Raw genomic sequence first — 25,875 nt, forward strand, 5'->3', positions numbered from 1 at the left:
TATGTCAAGATACCAAAGCCATCAGCGAAAATGAATTTTCTTCTACCTGAATACCCCGAAGATAGAGTCTGTTTTGGCATGATCTACTATTATTCACCATCCATCTGCAAAATGTTTCTGTCACAGCTGCTCTACTACTGCAGACTTTCAGCACCTCACTGCTTATTTACATAATTTTGGGCCAAACTGAAGTAGTGCAATTCTCTTTTAAAGGATGCTGAAGCCTTCACAGCTTTGCTTTTACTGTGCTTGCTCAAACCTCTATAACCCCTAATTGACAAAGAAGTTCAGGAATGCAGAGACACAACAGTGGTCTCCAGCATAAGTGTTTTGATAAAATGAAAGAGGAAAAGTACATATTATACACATCACCTCTGGGAAACAGTAATCACAAAAGTTATTAAACATTCTGCCAAAGGCTCTGCAGACTCCTTTTCTCTTTTGGTTTTGTTAGCAATAAAGGCAGCTTGCTAATATTTGTCACTTTCAAATTCATAATTTACTACTCAAAAGGCAGCAAAGATACATTATATTTTCATAAAAGACTATGAAGTTGTCCAATTTTCCAGAGCTGCAGGAGGACTGAAACACTGTGCGGTGGCACAGGTCCTTTCATGCATTATGAATAGGGTGATTTTACAATTCAAAACAACAGTTCTCACCTTTCCCACTGCCTGGCACAGCTGGGCAGTGCTTTAGGAGACACTGCATCTTTCAGGATCAAGAAATGCACACCCCTTATGAAGGCAAAGGGATTGATAAGAGACTGAAGGAGGCACTCAAAATACAATTCCTGTGTTTGGGGATGGGATTTGGTGCTTTTGTCCACAAACCTCCTCGAGTAGGAATAATAGTACTTCAATGGTCTGAAAAACTGTGCTGGAAATTACTGGGATCCAAGTTTTCATTGCTGCCTCTGAGTCGGTAACCTACAGCAGAGGCAGGTGAATTTTAGAACCTCTCTTGGTGTATATTGATGGCATTGATGTAGAGGATTTGGCTACCCTAATTCCCATGGCCACGGCATATTATGTTCAAGTTGCTCCATTAGTTACCATACTTTACAGATTAATATAATATCTTTGGATCTCCTCGTTACAACAGGCTTTAATTGGCTTCTGGTGAGGACATTCCTTTTGGCTTGATCTCATGGAGCCTCTGCTGTAAAACTGGGAGTTGCATTCACAATACAGCTCTTTCTGCAGCTAGAACCCAGAACTCACCAGGCACCCCATTGCCATAAAATTCTTATCAACTTAATATCCTTCAGACCTACACACATCATATGCTTAAAACAAACTGAAAAGGGTTGCTGGTTTGCCTACTGCCTGCAGTCAAGCCTCAGTCTTTTCCAGTTCTTGAAGCAAAATCTCACATCTGCACACTCACTGAAGCCAGCTTTGCCTGACACATCAGAGAAAAATTCCATTTTTTCCAAGCTCCATATAGACACAGAGCACATTTTCTTACTGTACTGTTAGCTCGGATTGGCTTGAGAAAGGTTTATTTAAATTCTTTTGGGGAAATTGGAGCCCGTAGACACCGAGTTTGCTATCCGTATACATTCCAAGAGACACGCCAGCCCTCATCGAATCCTGCAAGAAAAGCTCCCATGTGAAAATTAAAGACAGGTTCTGAAAGCTCCCTCTTCCTGAAGCACTGATTTTGCTACACAGTTAATTCTGCAAGATTTGAAACTCTACTCTCTGCTTTAACGTCCTCCTTTTCCTACAGCCTTGAAAATGTCCACTGACAACCATTCGTGATGCACTTTTCCACTACAGATTAAATCCTTTCCCCCGATTTCTTCCCTCCCATTTTGAGAGAGCTTATTTCCAAACCTGTATTTCGTACACTAAAAAAACCCCTGAAATAATTCCAGATCTTAAGTCTGCTCAATAGAAATATTTATTGATGAAAAAGTTCACTGTAAATGGGTCCACCTATGGAGAACAACAGCAAGCAAATAGCAAACATATAAAATGGGCCATATGACATACGTGCATAATGGGGGGGAAGAAGGAGCTGTATTTGCAAAACAAACATCTGCATTTCCTATAGCACATGTAGGTCCCCATGTTGCCACAGAGAGGGCAGTGAATTATGCATCCTTCTATGGTCAGAACTATGGGGGGGCTACTACCATATGAAAAGTACTGGAAAGACCAAGCGGGTAAGGGAGAAGGAAGGTTTATTACATCAAATGAGATTCAATACTAACACAGCTCACTGCTATAGATCCTGAATCCAATATCCTACATGAGACGGATAATGATATAGTCAGTGGGAGGTCCTTCTAAGAAGGGGAAATCTGCAGTTATATTTTTATACAAATTTTTTTTTATCCCTTTCTATCTTGAGCCTTTGCAGAAGAAATGGGACGTATGTCTCATCTCTGCTTTTATCACACACACAAGAGACCAAAGTAGTCTTTGTACTAGATAGCTACTACTATTTAAAGCACACTGTAACAGCATCATTGGGCTGAGATGTAGCTGGATGGAGGGCACCCTGCACATGGCATGGCAGCATTTTGTTGAGCTTCAGGAGGGCAGCCTACCCACAGCATGGCAGTTTTGAGTTGAGCTGCAGCTGGAAAGCACCCTGAATATGGCATGGCAACATTGAGTTGAGCTGCAGAAGGAAGGGCACACTGCACATGGTATGGCAGCATTAGACTGACCTGCAGCTTGATGGAAGGCACCCTGCACATGGCATAAAAGCCTTGGTTTGAGCTGCATCTGGATGAAGTTAATGATGTCCATGGCATGGCAACAGTAGGTTGAGCAGCATCTGGAGGGCACCCTGCACATGGCATGGCAGCTTTGGGTTGAGCTGCATGTTGATGGACGGCAACCTGCACATGGCATGACAGCACTGGGTTGAGGTGCAGAAGGCAGGCACCCTGCACACGGCATGGCAGCATTATGACGAGCTGCAGCTGGATGGAGGGTACCCTGCACATGGCATGGCAGCATTGGGTTGAGCTGCAATGGGAGGGCACCCTGCCCATGGCATGGCAGTATTAGGTTGAGCTGCCACTTGAAGGATGGCACCCTACCAATGGCATGGCAGCATTGGATTGAGCTGCATGTGCATGACATCCTGCACTAGTTATGGCAACATTGGGTTGACCTGCATCTGGAGGGCACCCTGAAAATGGCATGGCAGCATTGGGTTGAGCTGCATCTGGATGGAGGGCACCCTGCCCATCACATGGCAGCATTGGGTTGAGCTTGAGCTGCATCGATGGCACCCTGAACATGGCACGGCAGCTTTAGGAAGAACTGCTGGATGGAGGGCAACTTGCACATGGCATAATAGCCTTGGTTTGAGCTGCATCTGGATGCAGTTCACAATGACCATGGAATCGAAACAGTAGGTTGAGCAGCATCTGGAGAACACCCTGCACATGGCACGGCAGCATTGGGTTGAGGTGCAGAGGTAGGGCACCCTGCACATGGCATGGCATCACTGGGCAGAGCTGCAACTGGAAGGCACCCTGCAAATGGCATAGCAGTATTAGGCTGAGCAGCAGCTGCATGGAGTTCACCCTGCACATGGCATAGTAGCATTGGGCTGAGCTCCAAAGGGAGGTCACCCTGCACATGGCATGGCAGCATTGGTTTGAGCTGCATCTGGAGGTCACCCTGCACATGGCATGGCAGCATTGGGTTGAGCTGCATGTTGATGGAGGGAATCCTACACAAGAAATGGCAGCATTGGGTTGAGCTGCAACTGGAGGGCACAGTGCACATGGCATGGCAGCCTTAGGCTGAGCTGAAGCTGGATGGAGGGCACCCCGCACATGGCATGGCAGCATTGGGATGAGATGCACCTGGGTGTGGCACCCTGCATATGGCAAAGCAGCATTGGGTGGAGCTGCAGCTGGAGGGCACCCTGCACATGGCATGACAGCATTGGGTTGAGCATCAGCTGGATCTATGGCACCCTGAACATGGCATGGCAGCTTTATGAAGAACTGCTGGATGGAGGGCATCCTGCACATGGAATGGCATCACTGGTAAGAGCTGCACCTGGAGGGCACACTGCACATGGCATGGCAGCATTGGGTTGGGCTGAACCTGAATTGAGGGCTACCTGCCCATTGCATGGCAGCATTGGGTTGAGCTGCAGCTGGAGTGCACCCTACACATGGCATGGCAAGCATTGGTTTGAGCTGCATCTCGATGGAGGGCACCCTAGACATGGCATTCCATCATTGGGTTGAGCTGTAGCTGGATGGAGGGCACTCGGCACATGGCATGGCAACATTGGTTAGAACTGCATCTGGATTGAGGGCTCCCTGCCCATGGCATGGCAGCACTGGATTGAGCTGCAGTTGGATGGAGGGTGCCCTGCACATGGCATGGCAGAATTTGTTTGAGCTGGAAAGGGAGGGCACCCTGCACATGGCATGGCAGCATTTGATTGAGCTGCATCTGGAGGACACCCTGCACATGGCCTGGTAGCATTGGGTTGAGCTGTAGAAGGAGGGAGGGTACCCTGAACGTGGCATGGAAGCATTGGATTGAGCTGCAGCTGGATGGAAGGCACCCTGCACATGACATGGCAGCATTGGGTTGTTCTGCCACTGGAGGGCTCCCTGCACATGGCATGGGAGCGTGTGGTTGAGCTGCAGCTGGATGGAGGGCACCCTGTACATGCCATGGCAGTATTGGGTTAATCTGCAGAGGTAGGGCACGCTGCACATGCTATGGCAGCATTGGATTGAGCTTCAAAGGGAGGGCACCCTGCTCTAGTCACGGCAGCATTGTGTTGACCTGTATCTGGAGGGCACCCTTCGCTTGGCATGGCAGCATTGGACTGACCTGCAGCTTGATGGAAGGCACCCTGCACATGGCATAAAAGCCCTGGTTTGAGCTGCATCTGGGTGGAGTTCATAATGTCCATGGCATGGCAACAGTAGGTTGAGCAACATCCGGAGGGCACCCTGCACATGGCATAGCAGCATTGGATTGAGCTGCAGCTTGATGGCACCATACACATGGCACGGCAGCATTGGGTTAAGCTGCAAAGGGCGGGTACCCTGCACACAGCATGGTAGCATTACGCCGAGCTGCAGCTGAATGGAGGGCACCCTGCGCATGGCATGGCAGCATTGGATTGAGCTGCATGTGCATGGCACCCTGCACTATTTATGGCAGCATTGTGTTGACCTGAATCTGGAGGGCACCCTGAACATGGCATGGCAGCATTGGGTTGAGCTGCATCTGGATGACACCCTGAACAAGGCAAGACAGCATTGGGTCGATCTGCATCTGGAGAGCATCCTGCAAATGGCATGGCAGCATTGGACTGACCTGCAGTTTGATGGAAGGCACCTTGCACATGTCATGGCAGCCTTAGTTTGAGCTGCATCTGGATGGAGTTCACAATGTCCATGGCATGACAATATTGGGTTGAGCAGCATCTGGAGGGCACCCAGCATATGGCATGGCAGCATTGGGTTTTGCTGCATCTGGATGGAGATCACCCTGCACATGACATGGCACTATTGGGTTGATCTGCAGCTGGAAGGAGGGCACCATGCCAATGGCATGGCAGCATTGGTTTGAGCTGCAGCTGGAGTGCACCCTACACATGGCATGGCAGCATTGGGTTGACCTGTATCTGGAGGGTACCCTTCACATGACATGGCACATTTTTGTTGAGCTGCAGCTGCAATGCACCTTGCACATGGCATGGCAGCATTGAGTTGAGCTGCATCTGGAGTGTGCCCTACGCATGGTTTGACAGCATTGGACTGAGATGCAGATGGATGGAGGGCATCCTGCACAAGTCATGGCAGCATTGGGTTCAGCTGCATCTGGATGGTACATTGAATATGGTATGGCAGCATTTGTCTGAGCTGCAGACCGAAGTCACCTTGCACAAGTTATGGCTGCATTCGGTCTAGATGCAGCTGAATGGGGGGCACCCTGCACATGGCATGGCAGCATTGGCTGGGCTGTAGAGGGTGGGAACGTGACAAATGGCAAAGCAGCATTGGGTTGATCTGCAGAATGAGGGCACCCTGCACTAGTCATGGCAGCACTGGGCTGAGCTGCAGCTGGATGGAAGGCACCCTGCCCATGGCATGGCAGCATTGTGCTGAGCTGCAGCTGGATGGGTCACGTCACTCCCATATATAAGAAAGGGAGCAGGGAGGACCCAAGGAACTACAGGCTGGTGAGTCTCACCTCTGTGCCTGGGAAGATCATGAAACAGATCCTGCTGGACAACATGCATGGATTCACATAAAATTCACATAAAGAATGAGCATATGATCCGAGACAGCCAGCACGGCTTCAGCAGGGGAAGGTCATACTTACCTAATATTGTGGCCTTCTATGAAAGAGTGACAATGTTGGTGGACAAAGGGAAGGTGACTGATGTCAGTTACCTGAGCTGAGCAAGGCCTTTGACATGGTCTCCCACCACATCCTCATCTCCAAATTGGAGGGAAGTGGATTTGATGGGTGGACAACTCCATGGATAAGCAATTGGTTGAAAGGCCGCAGACAGAGGGTGGTGGTCAATGGCTCAATGTCCAGGTGGAGGCCGGTAACGAGCGGTGTCCCTCAAGGGTCTGTCTTGGGACTGGTGCTCTTTAACATCTTTATTAATGACATCGATGAGGGAATGGAGTGCACCCTCAGCAAGTTTGCTGATGACACCAAGCTGAGTGGTGCAGTCGATACGGTGGAAGGAAGGGATGCCATTCAGAGGGACCTTGACAGGCTGGAAAGCTGGGCTCGGGTGAACCTAAAGAGGTTCAACACGGCAAAGTGCAAGGTTTTGCACTTGGGCCGGAAGAACCCCAGGCACCTGTACAGGCTGGGAGGAGTTGTCCTTGAGAGCAGCTTGGCAGAGAAGGACCTGGGGGTCCTGATAGATGAGAAACTTAACATGAGCCAGCAGTGCGCTCTGGCAGCCTGGAAAGCAAATGGGATCCTGGGCTCCATCAGGAGAGGGGTGGTCAGCAGGGATAGGGAGGTGATTGTCCCTCTCTACTCAGCTCTTGTGAGGCCCCATCTGTTGTACTGTGTCAAGGTGTGGAGCCCTCAGTACAAAAAAGACATGGAGATTTTGGAAAGGGTCCAGAGGAGGGACACGAAGATGATCAGGGGGCTGGAGCACCTCCCCTATGAGGACAGGCTGAGGGAGTTGGGTTTGTTCAGCCTGGAGAAGAGAAGGTTGCGGGGTGACCTCACTGCAGCCTTTCAATACCTGAAGGGTAATTGTTTAGTTTGTGGAAGATTGTGGAATTTTAGTTTGTGGAAACTGAAAAATTGTACTGTTTGATACATGGGTTTTGAAGGGAATGGGACAAACTGCTTTGATGGTATAAGGAAGTGTAATTGCTATTGGTATACAGAAGTATAATTGAGGGTGTGTGGAAGTGTAACTGAAGGTACAAATAGTGAAATCGTGTAGAAAGGAAAAAGAGTTAAAGAGAAAGTGAGTTTATGTGTGCTGGTATGAGAGCAACCCCCTGTATTGTTTCCCCCCCCTTGCAAGAACTCTTGGAGTGAGAGAGAGCCGGGTACAGAGACTGTTGCTGTAAGCAGCAAAGGGGGGAGGTGGGGAGGAGGGGGCAATGGAAGTGAGAATAGCCTTCATGTGCAGAGATGTAGGAAACCTGAAATCCCAGTGTTAGCACTGGACACCTGGAGAGAAGGAGGTGAAACTGAAATAGGATGTTAGCAGTTTTTGTAATGATGAGAGTTTGGAAAGTGAGAAAGTTTGGGACAGACACAGGCTGGAGGAGTAAGGACTGGCAAGGTATAACAGGGATGTCAGGACTGAAAAGAGGTGAACGATATGAAAACAAAACAAAACTGATTGACAAACAGATAGTAAGGGAATTGGTGATAATAACAGCTGTGACTGTTGTGGTGCCAGAATAGGGCCGTAGGACCCAGAGATCCCCTCAGGGAGAGGTGGGGGGAGTGGGGGCTTGAAGTGCCCAGGGAGGGCTCCGCCCCACTGAAAGGAAAGCAGTGTGCAAACTGCAACGGGAAATTGCATCTAGGGAAGCAGGATAAAGAGATTTATTTTCTGGTGGATATGGGAGCTTCTTACTACTCATAGATGGTTTTGTAACAGTAATAGAAGCTATTGCCCAACAAGAAAAGGTTTACGTTTTTTTTTGGATTAATTAAATATAAACTAAGTAGGAATACAGAAATTCTTGTACCTGCCAGGTTGCTCTGGCAAGAAATTTAATAAAACTGGAGCTAAGGGTCCAACAATATTGACTGTTTAAAAACTGTAAGTCTGACATTAGCACAAATGGGGAAAAACAATGTTGTACCCCAGGAGTCACAGCAATATCAAACATGATGCACTTAGGGGTGTGGGCATCAGGGCCAAACATGAAGCCCTGAATAGAAGTTAAAAGCAAGAGATTGCCCAGTCAGGGTAAAGTGGTACCCTATAAGGATACAGAACTGTAGAAGGATAGAAGACTTTCTGGAGTTTGGACTCCAATTTTGCAAAAATTTTTGATAGCAAGTGCTGTAGTTTGGTACAACACTTGAAGGCAAGTAATAGAATTGTTGAATGCATACACTCAGTGGTGGCAAATCCATGCACTTTATTAACCCAGTTAAGGAATGAATAGGTGGAGTTTACCTTCTGGATTTGAAGGATGTTTCTTCTGCCTGCTTTCTGTATCACGGCTTTACAAGTCGGTGTGCAGGTTTGGAGGAGCTATCCCCCTTGCACCCGGCGCTGCGCAATGCTGGAATAAACATACCTGCTTTACAACCCATCTCTGGATTATAGAGTTTGATTCCGCAAGTCAGCTAAACATTTGTGGTTGGTTTTTCTTTTCCCTAAACAAAGCAACCTGTTTTCTGCACTTGCTGTGCCTTACGAAAATGCACAGAAATTAGGCAAGCCTGAGACTCACCAAACACCACATGTGACATTTTGTAAAAGGTCAGTTTTGCAGCAGAGAACCACATATAATTATACCAAGTGTGCAACTACTTTTCCCATGCAGCAGCAGGCAGCAATGAGGCTGTTCTCATAATAAAAATACCATTTGAAAAGTAGTGTAATTAAGTGTATATCATGATGTACCCAGTAGCAAGGAGAGCTCTGTTAACAGCTTCTGGAACAAGTAGATCACTCCCATCCCCTGCAATGACTTTGCCTCCAATATTGCATGGCTGATAAATTGCAGTCTTCAGGATATGAAATATTTGCAAGTAATTTGCAAACTGCAGCTAATCAGAACCGTCTTCCATATTGTCACCAACCACTTCAGGCAGCATTGTTCCATTTTGACATATGGCTATGAGGCATTCATGCACGGCATTCACATACATAGGTCAATAAATAGGAGGGAGGGTGATTTCAAGTACTTATGCTTCCATCAGTTTCTTCTGTGTACCTGTGCAGTAGCTGCCCATCTCACCTGGTAGGTACGAATGCTGTTTTCTACTCCAGGTCAATAAAAGCCTCCATGTTGACCTACACATGCAGATTTTTCCAGCTAACACCATGGAGAAAAGCTTCTAAAAGTCAGTTCAAGTTTTTAATGAGATTGCTGAGCATAAAACCACATGATTCCCATGATTTTTCACAGATTGTTTTCTGCAAACCTGGATCTCACAAGCCTACAAGCAAGGAGAAAGCTTATCGGCACAGCAACAAATAGTACGATTGTGGGTTTTTTTAAATACAATCAGTATATTGTTCTATCACCAGCTGCTTTTAAGGCAATTCACTCCCATCAAACTCTCAAATATTCACCCAAGTCAGCTTTCATCCATGTTTTTACCTCCTGAGCAATTGAATCTATAGGAACTATTGGACTTGGAGACAACACAAGGACATACTGCCAGCTGAGAACCTTTCAGCTAATTCATCCAACAGCATCTAAAGGTTCGAAGCTCACTGAGGGGGAGAACAGTATTTGGGATATTAGAATTCCCCCCAAATGTATTGGGTTTATTTTTCTAAGTTTATTAATTTAAAGCTGAATTTGCACAAGTGAGGGAAAGCACCTTTCTTCCACACTGAGGAATTGGCACCATCTTCTCTCCAAAGAAAATTCTTTAAAAAGACCCAAAAATTAAGTATACATAAATATTAATGTGTATTCATGCTCTTCTCTCTGCCAGAGTTCTGCTAAGTACACCAGTCACATGAAAAAAGCAAGCCAGGCCATCCTGAACAAGTACAGTTATTACTGCACAGTGGGTAAATAGCAATCAGACCTAGAGATACTGTTCCTATACAGGGGAGGCAAGACAAAAATAAATAAACCCTTAACCACAATAAAATCCAAACCCAGTTTAAGAAAGCTTGTATTTATTTCAGCCTCAATGGAGTCAGTTTGAAACTGTCAGAGAGACACTGTACACCTATATACAAATTTAAGAACACAATGGAGTAACTGTTACTGTTTATTAACAACCAGTTTTAATAATACGATAAAAGTATGTCCTGAGAAAGGGGAACAAACATGCTTCTTCAAGGTTTTTTAGCTGTTCTGGATCTCAGCCGTCGCTTGATGATAAGATGATCACTTTCCTTCTTTTGTTCCTCAGATTCCTGAAGAAAACATTTCAAAAGTTACTCATCTTTTCACACAAGACTGACAAGCTCTTCTTGACCCACGCAAACATATTTCTTCCCCTAAATGGATTTCAGAATGGAATTTGCTTATTATATTTTATTCAGAAAACTATGGGATACCGAGATCATTTTAATGCAGCTTAATCACAAGGAACAAATATGGAGAATGTACAAAATCCTGTTTATCTTAAAAAAGCACACACATCTGAGGAAAGCCTGAAGGCAGCTTTCATTTTGAAATACTTGTTTTCAAAAGAGTATTATAATACTTGTTTTGTGAAACATGAAGCGTTCAGAAAACATTTTTAGCCTCAATCCCTGTAGCTATGACTTGCCCAGAATTTCAGTTCTCGGTTCAGTTCCATGTTCTCAGAACTACAGTGAGAGAAGAAATTGTCTCATCTTCTTCATCCTCTAACAAAAAAAATATAACATTTTGGTTTCTGCCCCTATCATTCGTCAAATCATCAAAAAATTCAGAGGGATATTACAGTATGGGCAAATGATCACTTTGCTGAACAGAAAAAGGACTCTTCACTTTGCAAGTTGGCTTAGACAGGAGATCATAGTTTAAGCATACCTAAAAAGCTGTCTAAGTTGTGCTCTAGAAAAGCATGTAGTAGAATAATCCCACTCCAACACACTGAAATTATCTATGATTCCAAATTAGAAGACATCTCCATGATTGCTACATCACCTACTTAGTAAACTGTAAGCCAGCCAAACACAGAGATCTTTGAGGACAAACTAAAACAGAACAGCAGGAAGACCAACAAGAATGACTTGGTAGAATAAAGAAATACCTCAGTACTTTCAACCTTCCCCTGCAAATAGATGAAACCTCCAGTCTGTTTGGACTCCTTAGTAGTTTATTTTAAGCCAAGACTACAGTATAATCGCTTACCGAAGAAGCAGGTATATCTAGAGGGCCAGAAACGACAGTGGAATACAGCTTCCTTTTGCATCGTTTTGGCTTGGTCTCTCCTTCTTCGAGACTTTCAGGTTCGCTTGATTTAGGAGAACTTACTGCTGACATCAGCTTCTTGGCTAGAAGAAATTTTTTTTGATACGTAAACCAATCAACTTACTGGTTTTGTGAGTCTTTAAATCACTGAATGCAAAAAAAGCTTCGTAACAAACTTGGTTTATAAATGACACGTAAAATTTAAGTGAAAATACTCAGAAATTGTATTTGTTCATCGAGGTTCTTTATTGCTTCTATAGCTGAAACTGTTTATAGCTTCAGGTACGGCAGCTTAAAGCACGCATTAAAATGGAGTATGAAAGACAATCATGGCTCAGAAGTCGCTGGAAGTCAGAAACTTCAGCAGGAGTTAAACAACAGGCCTAACTTTCGTGCTGACAGAAGCACAAGACAGAACCAACTTTCTCTGTATACTTGTAGGTTTTCACAAATGTAATAATGAATCTCTGAAGAGACGAATAAATGCATTTACTTCATAAATCAAAGGACAACTTAACATGGCAGACAAGTCTAAGAACACATACATTAATAGCCTACAGCAGAAACAAGCCATTCTACAATGTCTAGAAAACATGGAATAAAACTTATTCTACACCAACCTTTAGAGTGTATAATAGAAGGAGAGCTTTGAATAAAATCTCCAACTTTTTGCAGTGTTTCATCCTTCTTTTTAGTCAGTCTTGAAGCACGTACTCGCTTTCTCAGGAAGTAGTCTTTTCCGGATTTCTGTTCAACAGAGATGTGAACATGTGAAACAAGAGCATTGTTTAAACTTCATTTTAGTTCAACGTTATTTGAAGTTGACATTTTGAGCTTTACTACTGACACCTCTGTTCATTATGCTGATGATACCACAACGGCAAGTAATGTAGACAATTTTATACCCTTTAGGGAGTTGTCAAAATCTCAGCTATTTCAAGGCATACGTTTCTTAAAGTTTCTTAATAAGGCAGTAGTTTCTTTAAAAGTAGCTCCCAAGCTGTGGAGTTGTTTCTTACATAAGCTGTTCTAATTACATAAAATAAACAAACATACAAAACAGAAGACAACAGATGGGAAAAATCTACTACTCATACTCTGACCATGCCAAGGATACTGCTATCACATGTGAACATCTGTTTTTAATAACTGCCATGCATATTAATGATATGAACCTTAGTTTAATACAAGGGCTTCACTTACAAAAGCACACGATAATACACTAAAGCTTCTCTTCCCAACTATTCAGTGTGCAATATCCTTCCCTCCAAATCATTACACAGTACAGCCATTACACGCTCTGGGGACAGACTGACTTGCCCTTTGGTTAGCTTATGGAATTTAATAGGAAGAGCTCATAAGCATGTAAGATTCCCATTCAGGTATACACATAAGGATAAGACACTGCTTCTTTCGTGTGACCACACAATTACAGGAAGTCCCAAGCTAGCTTCAAAACTAGAACAAAAACCAACCATTTTCTCGTCACTTGCAGAGGGTGAATTAAAAGCCATGACAGATTTTGTATTTTTCGTGTTCTCACTTTTCACAAAATCCTGGGAAAATAAGACAAGTTTCAGCCATGATTCTTTTGGAAAGAACAATTGATACACAAAAGTGAACACTTTAAACATTTTTGCTAATACAGACATTCAAGCAATGACACCGTACTTAAGCTGAAGGCTATCATGTACCTGCTCATGGTCAAATGGCAGCAAATTCACAGCTAAGTGACAGGGAAATGTCAGTATGCATTTCTCCAGCAGCACTTACTGTCCACAATCCACCCAATCCTGTTTTTCTCAACAGGAACAACAAAGTCAGAACTGAGATCACCTGGACTCCTCCTTCTCTATGGCAGGAATTCAGCTAGCATATCAAAAATGAGTTCAGATGCTGGTTGAACACATGGAAGACAGGCTGCTGGGGACATCAGAAAATGGTAGATGGCTGCTTCTACTGCTGCTAGTAACTAGCAAACTCCAGTGTCCCAAACACAGACTAGCAGCTTTTACTACTTACACTGTTCCGACCCCCTGAGGGGAGTCTTCTTCCTCTCAAAAAGTTACCAAAGATTGTAGAAAGACAAAAAGTAGTCAGAGCCACTTTATCAGGCTCTGCTAAGAATCTGAATGGAGTATCACCACCCACTGTATTTCCAAGAATTAAGTTGGTTAATAAATACTTTGTTTTTAAAATATATGTAACTGCCATTTTATGAAAGTTAGCAATTAAAAACTTATATAGGAATGATTAACATCATCTGCTAACAAAACAATGTCCAGAAATCCTGCAGAGGAAGAAAATAAGTTCAATTTGCTGTGCCCGTTTCAGTGGCTCCATGAATTTTTTCCAAGTAACTTATCTAATCATGAGCCACTTCATAAGCATTAACATGAGGAGAGTTTTCAACAGCACCTGACAAAAATTCATCACACAATTGTTTCAACAGCTTTTATTCCTATCAAAGGCTATAAAAACAGGTGATCTGATCACCTTGAAAGGGATAAATAAATTAAAACTTGGGAATTGTTTAGAGAACATGAGATCTTTTCCTACTCATTCCTTATCAAAAGCAATACAATCACAACATTTTCAGATCTGAAATTTCATACTAACCTCAGATTCATTTAATGAAGTGAGGCTCCTAGTACATGGACGTGACAAATAATTGTCTTCAGCTTTGCATCTTAATGGAATACTTTCTCCAGTTTTAGTTTTGCTTTGTTGTTTCCTAGGCTGTAAATATTTAAAATGAGTAAAGATTAGGCTATGCATTAGACTTCCAAAATATCTCGAGTTTTCTAAAGTTACAGTGTAAAACCTCAAGCTCAGACGCCACATGAACACGTAAGCTGAAACACAGCACAAGTGTGGGAAGGTAGTAACATCTATTCATTGTGTGATCTTCAGATACACCCTACTGGGTCTCACTAACAGTCTCAGGCAGTATTCTGCCTCCAAAAGAGAGAAAGCGAGACATTATTTAGGGACAAAATCTGTAACGCTGGTCGTTTTGTCATCCATTCCCCCCATACTCTGCACTCTCACAGCTGCTATGTTAGAACACCAAAGGCTAAACCTCTGCCTAATCTTCAGCATCCACATACGAATACATGGAAAACTGCATGGAAAAGTTCCATAATGTACACAGAGAGATGGTGTTCTAGTAAATAAAATATTTTTGAGAAGATGAGAGCTCATGTTTGAGTGGAAGACAAAAAGAACCAACAAGTACTCATCACTGAATATGTAGTTAAAGGACTATATGCTAAGAAAAATGATTCCAGCTCCAGTATCTCCTAGGAAAACAGAAGAACAAAAAGGGGTTAACAAGATGTTAAGTACTGACTTTCTATAAATATAACCATACCTTTTCATTTACAGAGTCATTCCTTCTACTTTGTCTTTCTTCAAGTAAAGGTATTTCTGGCAAACACTGAGGGCTACTGTGGTTAATGCGTTGTTTTAATTCCTTTATAAAGTCATCTTTGTCAGCCAGTTCTTTTCTTAACTCTTCTATCACAGTTGCATTATCCTAATAAACAGTAAAAACTGCTGAGTTGTGGGATTGGCAAAAGGAATTAACACACACAAGCAGTATTGCAATTACTTAGTAGCATCAGTTTTAGAATTGCAGGCTAGAACACTTAACTATTCAAGAACAGTAACATTTCACGGATTTGTACGGTCACTGTTACAAGTGCAGTAGTCACAGAATTGCCTGGGAAGTTGTAATACAATATATTTTGATTCTTCTATTCTACTTATGTGCTTCAGCCTTCATCTCCCTTAAGATATAATAACCCGAGCTTTCATTTGTTCCCAAATCCTCGGTACTGTGAGAAAGTCGGCAGTTGTAGGGGAAGTTTTGCTATGAGAACATCTTTCTTCTCAGAGAAAGTGAATCCAAACATTCTCAAAAGAGCACAACTCATTTAGTCTTCTGTTTAGCTTCTGAAATTCTATGCTACGGCTTAGATTGGCTATCCTGATTAAAAGCTGGATGTTGAAATAAGAAATGCAACTTCCAGAGATCATCCCCCTTCTGCTTTTTGATGCTTCCCTTAATCTCTCTCCACGTCCCCTTCTGTCTTTTCAAGCCATTGTAGATACTACCTCAGAGAAAGCAAAGAAAGTAAGAAACCTGAGACAGAACTACTGTCTGAGTATTGAGCCTAGCTTGGGATCCGGAAATGCTGTGAATTATCAGAAAAAGCTACAGATGTCCAGTCTGACTGTAGGATCATAAGCATCAAACTGACATCTGCTTATCTGAACTACTGAAAAATTTGAAATTTTAGTAGTTAACAGAAATTCTGTTTCTGAAGAACAAAAATAAAAGCTGGTGCTTTTTTTGGTTAGTTGCACATGATGTCAATACGACAGTGTTCAAGAACAGAACCACACCCAGAATACAAAGAGCAGGTATAGGAGTTTTACAGAATTTATGGGTAGCTAATCAGGTAGGAGGAAAGGAGAGCTGACCTTGCTTGAATCCTTTAAGGCAGATTGTCTCAGTTCTGCTATTTCTGTCTCTTTTTGTATGGCATTAGAAGCCAAAGTTTTGAGCTGTTCTTCCAAAGCTTCTACTAACTGATCTCTCTCCTCACGCCACTTTTGAAGATTATGTTCCTTTTCCAACAGCTCCTATATTTCATGTTGAAAGAAAAGCATACACAGTAGAAACAAGCAGAATTTTTAAGACAGCCTAGAATTAATAAGTTTTTCATATAGCATAAATAAGGACTCAAGCTGATAAAAAGAGTTTATGGTAAGACATTTCAATTAACATATCGTGAAGTCACTCAACAAGATCAGGTTATATGCATGTATTACATATGTATTTACTATGCAGATTATTGTATTTAAAGCAATCTGCCAGTGCTCTGTAGTGACTAATTATTTGAATATCTTTCATGGTCAACCACTAAATTCAGTTGGCCACTTTCATTTTGCTCCAATTTTTTTTTTTTTTTTGGCCTTTTTCCTGTTGCTTGGAAAACCTGCATCATTCATTTAATAAAAATTAAGAGCAAGTAAAATACCTGTTTAAGTTGTTGGATAGTATAGTCTTTAAAATCCAGCTCATCCTTAAACTGGTTATTAATCCTTTCAAGTTCATCCATCCTGTTCCTGAGGGATTCCTCCACAGAACGCATCGTGGACACCTGTAATGTAAGCACAGCTCACGGTTCATTAAAAGACTTCTGTAATCCAACCTGGCCAAATACTTCTTTGTTAAATAAAGAGGAATTCACAAACAAGTGCTGAGTAGGAAAACGACAGCAAGTGCAAGGTTACCAAGGAAGACATGAATTCATTTTTAAGCTTCAATTTTCCACCCCAAGCACACCCAATAAACTTTCAGACTAAGATCTTGCAAAATGGGTTTTAAGATATCTTCTTGTTTAATAATTAAATTTTAACTATTAACATCACTGAAGCTGAAACTGAAGAAAAAAAAATACATGCTTATATTAAAGAGCCTCTGGAAATTAGTCTATTTCTCTTCAAGTAAATAGCATTCTTCTTCCCAGTTATCAGTGTTTTTTCACAAGACTTAGGTTTTAGGCTTTGGAGTTACCACGGATACCAATGGCAAGTCACCAGTAACGTAGAGATAATAACAAGTCCCCTCCAGAGGCAGATTAGCTATTTTCTTCACAAACCTTATTCCAGACTACCAACCAACTTTACTTTCCTCTCTTCATTATCTATGCGAAACCATGTTTTAACTTCTGGTCCCCTCTAGAGCTTCAATGGCAACTTTACCTAAGATTTGCTGCTAGCCACACTAGTGTGAAATTTCCAGCTTCATAGTTAAAGTTTGAGAAGTTTTAACAGCAGAAAGCCAAGCATAATCTTACAGAAAAAAATAGCTCAGTTGACTACAAACCTCGCTTTGTACTTGCTGAATTTGTTTCTCGGCATCAGAATGTTTGTCTTTTAGATCTGCATACTCTTCTTCTTTCCTCTGCAAATCTTTTTTCAAATTCAGTACAAGGGCAGAACTCTCAGAAAGAATATTTTCTAGCCTTATGTTAAAAATAAAGACACAAAGAACATTACTGTTACACATCTCATGGAAACAGCAATTACAGCTTCATCCATGCCCTGCCTGTTGGTTTCTATTTGTAAATAGACTCTTAAATCTATCTAGACCAGTGACAAGATTTAAACAATTACTTTTGAATTTCAGCTTGCTTCTCATAATCAGATGCTGAAGCAATAAATTATTCAGATGCTATTCTGAGGGATGTACAACAAAACCACCAGAAATCCCCATATTATTCTTTATTTCCTTGCACACTCCTGTTTTCCCTTGGAACTCAAGTAGCATACCAAAGCATCCTAAAGTAGTAGTTTGGCCATTGATAAGCATGCAGATGCATTAAGTCGAAGGGATGTTCCCATTAACTATTTTTAACTCTAGTTCATTCTCAAAGGGCTCTAAGTTAACTCAGTGGTTACTTACGATTCTATACGTTGCACTTTCTCCATTTCACTCTTTTCCTTTTCCTGAAGAGAGCGTTTCATCTGCTCCAAGCTGTTTTTCAGCTGCATAACTTCTTGAATCAGATTTGCTTCTTTGCTACTTAACTCTTCAACCTTTTTATCTGCATTTGCAGACTTCTCCTGCAGAGTTGCTGTAACTGTCTCTAGATTAACAATAATAGATTCTTTTTCTTTAAGTAATTCATTGAGTTTTGACACATTGTCTTCCATTGTCTTGGAAGCTTCCAGGCGATATTCAAGCTCTCTTATTTTTACCTCACAGTTGGCAACTTCCTCCTGAAATTGTGCAATCACTCTCTGATCTTCTGCAGTCTTTTCTTCAAACTCCTGAGTTTTCTTTTCTATTTGCTCATGTAACTGTTTCACAAGATCATTTTCCTGACTAGTGTGAGTTGTAATCTCACATAGCTTCATTACAAGTTGATGATTATGATATTCAGCATTATTCAGTCCCGCCTTTAGGTTTTCATTGTCTTGAAGCAGTGCTTTGATGTGCTGACTTTTTTGTGAGGAAACATCAACAATACTTCTGCATACCTCCCAAATCCTTTCAAGACTATAGTTAAAGGAGAGGTCCTGCACAAGATCTGAGATGGAAGAAGTCTGTGACTGAATGCATGCAGAACTAATTTGAGATGTCCCTGTCTCATCTTTTTCAGAGTCTGAGGAATCCTTTACACTGACAAAGTCAGTACCGATGGCACGAAACTCTAAGTGACATTTGTATAATTCATCTAATTTGGTCCGCATTTTTTTTACTTGTGACACTTTATCAATTATATATTCCTTGGCAACTTCTATGTTGTTAGTTAGTTGGGCATTTTTGTCTTCTAGTGTCATATTTATAGATTTCTGTTCATCCAGTTCAGAAGCAATTTCCCGATAGTCAGCTTGACCCTGCAGAATTTGTTCACGGAGGACATTAGCTGTTTCTTCAGAAAAAGAAAGCTCAATACGCAGGCTTGTTACCTGCTTACTGAAATCTTCTTTTTTATTTTTTTCTCTTCTGCATTGTTCTTCAAGCACAGCTAAATGACGTTCCAAGATTTCAGTTCTTTCCCTCAGTGCTAGTACTTCCTTTCGGTACGCGGAGCACTTTTGTTTCATGTGTTCAATTGTCTTTTGCTCTACAGTGTTCTTTTTCTTTCTCTCATTTACAACTACTGTAAAACAAACAAACAAACAAACAAAAAGGGAAAAGGAATGTAGCTCAGATTGATTAAAATCATTATTACATAGCAGTTCACAACACCAAGTAGCAACTTCTAAGTGAAACACTGTCATAATATGCAAGCCATACCCTCACATCACATAGTATTTGATACTAGTGAAGGAATTAAAGTCCTCTGAACACGTAATCAGGTGCCTCAGATTTCTATACAGAATTCACAGCAAAAGGTTTTCAGTCTGGAAGAACACTTTTACCATGGCACTACTCAAACCTTCCACTCCACACCAGTAGAAAATCTAATTACATTTAAGAAACATGGGAACGAGATAGATAATTCACAGCTATATTCTTTCTATCTTCCGTGCTTCAGCAATCCCTATAAGGCAGCCAGGAATCACTCCATCTACATCTAAATGGTAGATAAACAGTTCTCTAAGAAATTTCATTCAAACTCACAGTCCTCTTACTTTCAAAAGAAAGATAAAACCCTGGACAAGTTGATCACTTAAGTGCTGATATCTGTCTCTCTTATTCAGTTCATCTCTAAACAAAATATGAGGATTCCTACTTCTGTCCACACTTACTCATTTGCATATAAAGTTCACTCATAAAGTTGTACAAATTTGCAGATTCAAGTTTCCATAAATATTCCATTAGCTTGGGGCTGTTTTTTTCTTTAACTGGTGAGCAATTAGCTAAAATCACATGCATTTTCTTTCTATCAAAAGCAACTTATGCTGTATTTCATCATTGCTTTAGAATCCAGTTATGTCCATTCCATAATATGCATACTTTAAGTATTAAAAAAAATAAATATAAGTCAAGACTTACTAGGGATTGGGTCACCACAACAATATATTCAATGGTGATTCTTGTACAGTCCTTTTATTACTACAATGCAGAATTTTATAGCACCCACGTGCAGCCTGCATTACATACAGATTCACATGTACTGCATGGAAACAGCCTCTTAACTCATCTAAGGAGTTTTATATACAGCCCTCAACTGATTTAAAAGTCATACTGAAGAAACAGCAGTGGCATATTCCACCCCAAACCAGGTTTTGGGTTTTGACTGATCACCCAGCAACACTAGTGAGGGGAATATGATTTATAAGTAATCTAAACACTTTATGCTGAAAACAACAAGCAAGTACTAAAGCAAGATAAATAAGACTAGGGAGAAGATGTGTAATGTTCAGTCTAGAAGCTCCTTACACAGGAAGTAGGGAAAAAGCATTATTACAGAGCATAGGAAACAAGACGTAAAAGCTCAGAGAATGGTGTAAATACCCTGAACTTTAAGCTGAGATAACCTAGCATCTCCTAAAACACTTTTGCTCGTTCTACTTATATAACTAATTCTACAAAAGAACCAGCACAACATACCTGTGCTCATTGTTCTACTGTGTATATTTAACATAGCTAAAGAATATATATTAAGCGGTTCTTGAAATTGGACGCTATTAATACTCACAAATAGAAGAAAATTTTAACATGATTGAATACTCAGTACTTCTTAACCGAAAACTTCATGCTGACATTGTGACTATCAGCTACCCATTTTAATTCCTATGTGGAGCATTGCTGTCATTAATTTTTAAATGAGAGCTTTGGTCATATGATTATAACAAACCCACTACTATTTGGAGTATGGAGGAGTCCACATCCCTCCCTCAGTCTCTGGTAAGATGCTTATATGTGATGCCATTCAGTGGTCACATTAGGATTCAATATTTATGCCAAATAAAGGCAGCAGGGACAAATCATCCAAGAACAGCATCTCATCCAAAGAAGGCCTTGACTTTCTCCCTTGCACATATTTTGCAAGAGGAATACAAGAAAGGAAGGGACTACAGCTAAGTTTTAGATTTTCCCTTCTACATTGTATATGCCTTCCGTAATTCTAGGAACACTGATGCTCAGCTGTGCCCAGAAGTGAAGTTAAATGCATCAGAGCTTATCCAAACCATTTTGCTCAAATATTGCCCATGAGCGAGCAATTAGCAGGTCGTCAACAATTTTGATAGTTGCTTCAGGAAAAACAAAACAAACAAACAAAAAAAAGCACTTGAGCAGCTGATGCTACTCAGAAGATCAGCAACAGCAGTTGAAACAATCCTAAAGAAACTGCTTTAAAACTATTACCAAATCTGCAAGTGCATCAACAGATGAGGAAAAAGCAGCAAAAAGGAAAAAAATAGTGCAAAAAACTTTTAATCCTAAGCATTCAAAAATGAACAGCATAGGACCTTCTGAAAAAGGGATATTTACATAACAGTTACTTCTATTTACAGTTTAACACAGTGGCTTTTCTCCTTATACCGTAAGGTACGCGCTTCACAGCCTTTTGCTTCCTATCCGGAATAGGAAGCAATTTATTGTTTTGGAAGACACCCTGTTCAACGATGGAAGAAACTGTACCTTTCTTTGGAGGTGGCTCTTCCACAGTAGGCTTATCTTCATCAGTACTGCGCTTTCTTCCCACTTCCAACTCAGTTTTCTCTTGTTTCAGTGCTTTAACTGAAAGCACTGAAAATTGGCTGCTTTCAGTTCCTTTATTAGTGTTCTCTTCTGCCGGTTCTGCTTTAATGGTAGTTAAATGGTAGGTAGTCTTTTCCTGTATTGATATAAGATCAGTTACATTGAAGCTTAACAAAAGGAGCACTTAAGTCTCAGTAATCTTCTGTAGGCAAATATTTACACAAAACCATACAGCTAAAATATTTACCCGGTGACTCTATAGACATCAGTTACAAATTTCAATAGCAGACAGAACAAGTACACCTTCAGATAATGACAAGTGCAATACTCGGTAGAGTATACAAGGGAAAGCAAGAGCCTAGCAGGTTACAAAGTAAAAGACTTGCACACAATCAAGAGTTTACCAGTTTATCAAAGAATTTCCTGTTTCCAAGAAGTCAACAAAATTACAAACACGGTCAAAGAGCAAATGGTCAGCTCTCATACAAGTTCATCACATCACACTTCTGCTAAGCTGCTAAAATCACTTTCATCGTGACAGATAGAATCCAACCTTAAAGCTTAGTCAGCTCTGTCACGCATATTTTAGATTGTGTCCTTGACCACAAGTGAAGCTTCCTTACTTACAAGATGACGATTGTTAAGCCATGCTGGCACTGCCAAGGACTGATTATTCATCTTTAGTAACTTATGAAAAGAAAAGCCTCAGAAGTGTTCAGGCCACACAATCTCACAGATAGAGTTGGAGCCTTGTTCTTGGAAGAAGTAATAGGTGAGGACATGACTACTCATCACAGTCAGCTTTAACACCATGGAAATACTAAGTTGCAGTGATGCAGACAGTCAAAGACTAAGAAGGGTCAAGTTGCTAAGCTTACAAGGTTAGAGATCTGAGTGACAGAATTAACTATAAATGTTTTCAGAGCTACTTCAGGCTACCAAACATCAAAAAATGAACAAAAACCACCAGAAGTGGTATGCACACATACTTAATCAAGCTAGTCTTCACATATTCAGTAGCTCGCAGTACATTAGTCAGGATAAAGTTTTATGGACTGCATAGAACGTGGAGATATCCTGACCATTCATACTCGTACTTCCAACTCTACTCAACATACTTTTACTGTTGCTCTTCCTCTGATGTAGGAGTGTGAGGCAGGAGATAGTGGAACACACTGATATTTTTGTTGTTTGTGTTAACAACAACTACCTTCAGATAAATTTGAATTGTTTACAATTTCAAGCGAGTACCAGCTACATACAGAAAATCAGTTTTCCAAAATTGTGTTGATTACAAGCATAGAATTAGTGTTTTCCTTTTTTTGTATAAGGATATGGAGATGTGTAAAACTCACATAATCTTTTACTTTTTCTTCTAAATGAGATTTTAAGTCTTGTAGCTCTGTAATAATGTCATCTTTCTGCACCACGATGTCCATTAGCTCTCGAACCCTTTCATTTTGTGCATTCATTTTCTTGGAAATAAAAAATAAAAAAAATTCAGTCATCAGTTTCTAATGTAGTGTTAAGTAGCTGAATTACACAATGCATTAAAGGCAAATTCAGTTAAGCTAAGCTCGGTAAGAAATCTATTAATGGAGCCTACTGGAATAGCATTTTAAGCTACCACAAGTTGGTATTAAAACAATTTTACACAACATCTTCTTGATAAAGTTACCTCAGTTGCTTCTTTAAGTTGCTCAATAGACTCATCCAATTAAATCATCTGCATTTCAAAGTCTGTAACACACAGAAAAGGTTGTATTACATAAGTAGCCAATAGATAGTTTATTAAGTAATCAATTTTTCCAGATATTCTAACGTTTAGGTAGCTTTTGAACAGATTAATTAATTTGCATGTGGTCTTCACTTATTGGGAGTGATTCAAAAGTTTTCTATATTTCTTGGAACGAAAACATTGCATCAACAAGATATAAAGAAGAGTAGAGATTACAATATAAAAGTAAAAATCAAGATATAGACATTTAACCCCATACTTACAAAAGCGTAAAGCTGCTAGTTGCAGTTTAAAGGAGAGGGGGAAAAAAAGAAAAGAAATAACCAAAAACCGTGGAATTGCTGAACCTGAATATACACAAGGAACAAACTATCACTTATCTACAGGCTATGGTTCCAAAGGTAGAACATCTCCTCTAATTCCTACTCAAACTGGTTATTTCTCTTTTAGATTAATGAACTATTTCTGTCTTCTACCTTTCACATCGCATAACTCACCTTTGTTCTTCTGCATCAGCTCTTCTTCAGTTTTAAGTAGTTTGCTGTTTTTCTCTGTTAGCTCTTCTTTGGTCTCCATCAGTTCAAAGTTAGTTTTCTCCAGATGCTTTTCAAACCAGCCAGTATCTTCCTTCGGGTCCTCCAGGGATACAATGGAACTATGTGCTGCCTCAGCTTGCTCTTTAATATCCATGACATCATAATGCACAGAATCAAGAATGCCCTCAGGATCAACACAGGTATCAGGCACTATGCTATGTTCTCCACCCTGAAACGTAATTTATAATCAGTTAAAACTGGTGAATAGCTGACTACATAATAGCTGTTATTTCTACAGATAGTCTGGATAGCCACTATGAAGACAGCCATACAAGAAGTTTTTAATTTCAGCATCAAAACCCACCTCACAAATTCACATACAACATGACAGTGATTCGTATGGGGGGAAGATAAGTGGCATTCTAGTAACAGCTAATATATTTTATAGTATTTGATGACCACGCTCCCTTTTTTTTTTTTTTTTTTTTTTTAAATATTACCCCAGATTGATCTCCTTCAAATTTAACGTACAAGTTTGGACTCCCCTTTTCTTTGTATACAGCGTAAATTTTCATTTTGTGTTGCAGAAACAAGGAAAATGCCCAAATTCCCAAAGCTTTCTGAAACTGTTCTTAAGGCTCAGCAACTATTCCTGCTAGATGAAGAATAGATGTATCTTGCTCATCATACAGCAACACAGCATGCACTTCTTTGTAAACAGCCTTGTGTTGCTATAAGATGTGCCCATAACATTTAAATAGTAAAAAAGAAAATATTTAAGAAAAAAAAAAGAAAAATATTGAAGAAAAAAAAAAAGAAAAATACCAGGGTGTCATGGTTTAATAATTTTGTAATTTTGCTATCAGTATTCCACATCATAACATCATATAAAGCATGAATAATTTTACTGCTCCCGAACACTTGCAGTATATTGATGATATTGTCGTGTGGGGCCATACAGCAGCAGAGATTTTCAAGAAAAGAAAACAGATAATCCAAATTCTTTTGCAAGCTGGTTTTGCCATTAAGCGCAGCAAGGTGAAGGGGTCTGCCCAGGAAATCCAGTTCTTAGGTGTAAAATGGCAAGATGGGCATCGACACATCCCAGCAGATGTGACTGACAAAATCACTGCTATGTCTCCTCCCACCAACAAGACAGAGACCCAATCTTTTCTGGGAGTAGTGGGCTTTTGGAGAATGCATGTCCCAAACTACAGCCACATAGTGAGCCCTCTCTATCAGGTAACACGGAAGAAGAATAATTTCTCATGGGGTCCTGAGCAGCAGCAGGCTTTTGAGCAGATAAAACAAGAGATAGCCCGTGCCGTGGCCTTGGGGCCAGTACGGACGGGACAGGATGTGAAGAACATCCTCTACACTGCTGCTGGAGAGAAAGGTCCCACTTGGAGTTTGTGGCAAAGAGCTTCAGGAGAAACCCAAGGCCAACCCTCGGGACTTTGGAGTCGAGCATATAAAGGGTCTGAGGAGTGCTACACTCCAACTGAGAAGGAGATCTTAGCTGTGTATGAGGGGGTTTGGGCTGCTTCTGAAGTAGTTGGGACAGAGGTTCAGCTCCTTCTAGCACCTCGCTTGCCTGTGGCCCCCCTGTCATGGACACAGGTAGATTTTTGTTTAAACCGTGACAACTACCCAGAATGCAGCATAAGGGAATTTTTGCCTAGAACTCTGGAGGACTATTTGTAACTCAGAAAGGTCAGAGATAGAAAGTTCACACTGATTTCTGGGTCACCAGTCTCACCGTACATCAGCATTTTTGGTTTTTAAATGATACATAAAGTTCTCAATGGCACTGCTCTAGTCGGTAGCTCTTTCCCTTTCCGTGCAGCTTGCTCTGTGCATGGCTTGT

General features: G+C 41.1%; 2 protein-coding genes and 2 long non-coding RNA genes across 5 annotated transcripts in view; 1 reads left to right on the forward strand and 3 right to left on the reverse strand.

Moving 5' to 3' along the window:
- Positions 1 to 25,875, forward strand: part of LOC146756367 (uncharacterized) — a 499,728-nt gene that overhangs the window by 351,650 nt on the left and 122,203 nt on the right. The gene's annotated exons all lie outside the window — the stretch shown is intronic.
- Positions 10,407 to 14,344, reverse strand: LOC146756379 (kinesin-like protein KIF20B). Of its 2 annotated transcripts, none has more exons than XM_085524547.1 (4): positions 14,180 to 14,344; positions 12,181 to 12,307; positions 11,501 to 11,643; positions 10,407 to 10,572 (listed from the first exon to the last, which is right to left on the reverse strand). In XM_085524547.1, exons 1-4 carry the CDS (start codon positions 14,336 to 14,338, stop codon positions 10,492 to 10,494), a joined length of 510 nt encoding a protein of 169 aa, XP_085380673.1. In that variant the 5' UTR covers positions 14,339 to 14,344; the 3' UTR covers positions 10,407 to 10,491. The 2 variants fall into 2 exon arrangements, with proteins under 2 accessions (XP_085380673.1, XP_085380672.1); XM_085524546.1 differs by lacking the exon at positions 14,180 to 14,344 and adding an exon at positions 13,036 to 13,411.
- Positions 16,019 to 21,831, reverse strand: LOC146756380 (kinesin-like protein KIF20B). The gene is made up of 5 exons (XM_085524353.1): positions 21,675 to 21,831; positions 18,039 to 19,242; positions 17,460 to 17,598; positions 16,609 to 16,731; positions 16,019 to 16,210 (listed from the first exon to the last, which is right to left on the reverse strand). The coding sequence occupies exons 2-5, from the start codon at positions 19,184 to 19,186 to the stop codon at positions 16,019 to 16,021; spliced, it is 1,602 nt and encodes a 533-aa protein (XP_085380479.1). The 5' UTR covers positions 19,187 to 19,242; positions 21,675 to 21,831.
- Positions 22,808 to 24,221, reverse strand: LOC146756381 (uncharacterized). The gene is made up of 3 exons (XR_014937486.1): positions 23,970 to 24,221; positions 23,413 to 23,474; positions 22,808 to 23,209 (listed from the first exon to the last, which is right to left on the reverse strand). It is a non-coding gene; the product is annotated as an uncharacterized LOC146756381 (long non-coding RNA).

This window comes from Coturnix japonica, chromosome 27 (genome assembly GCF_054131305.1).
Source record: "Coturnix japonica strain WE chromosome 27, WE-NBRP24, whole genome shotgun sequence".
NCBI lineage: Eukaryota > Metazoa > Chordata > Aves > Galliformes > Phasianidae > Coturnix > Coturnix japonica.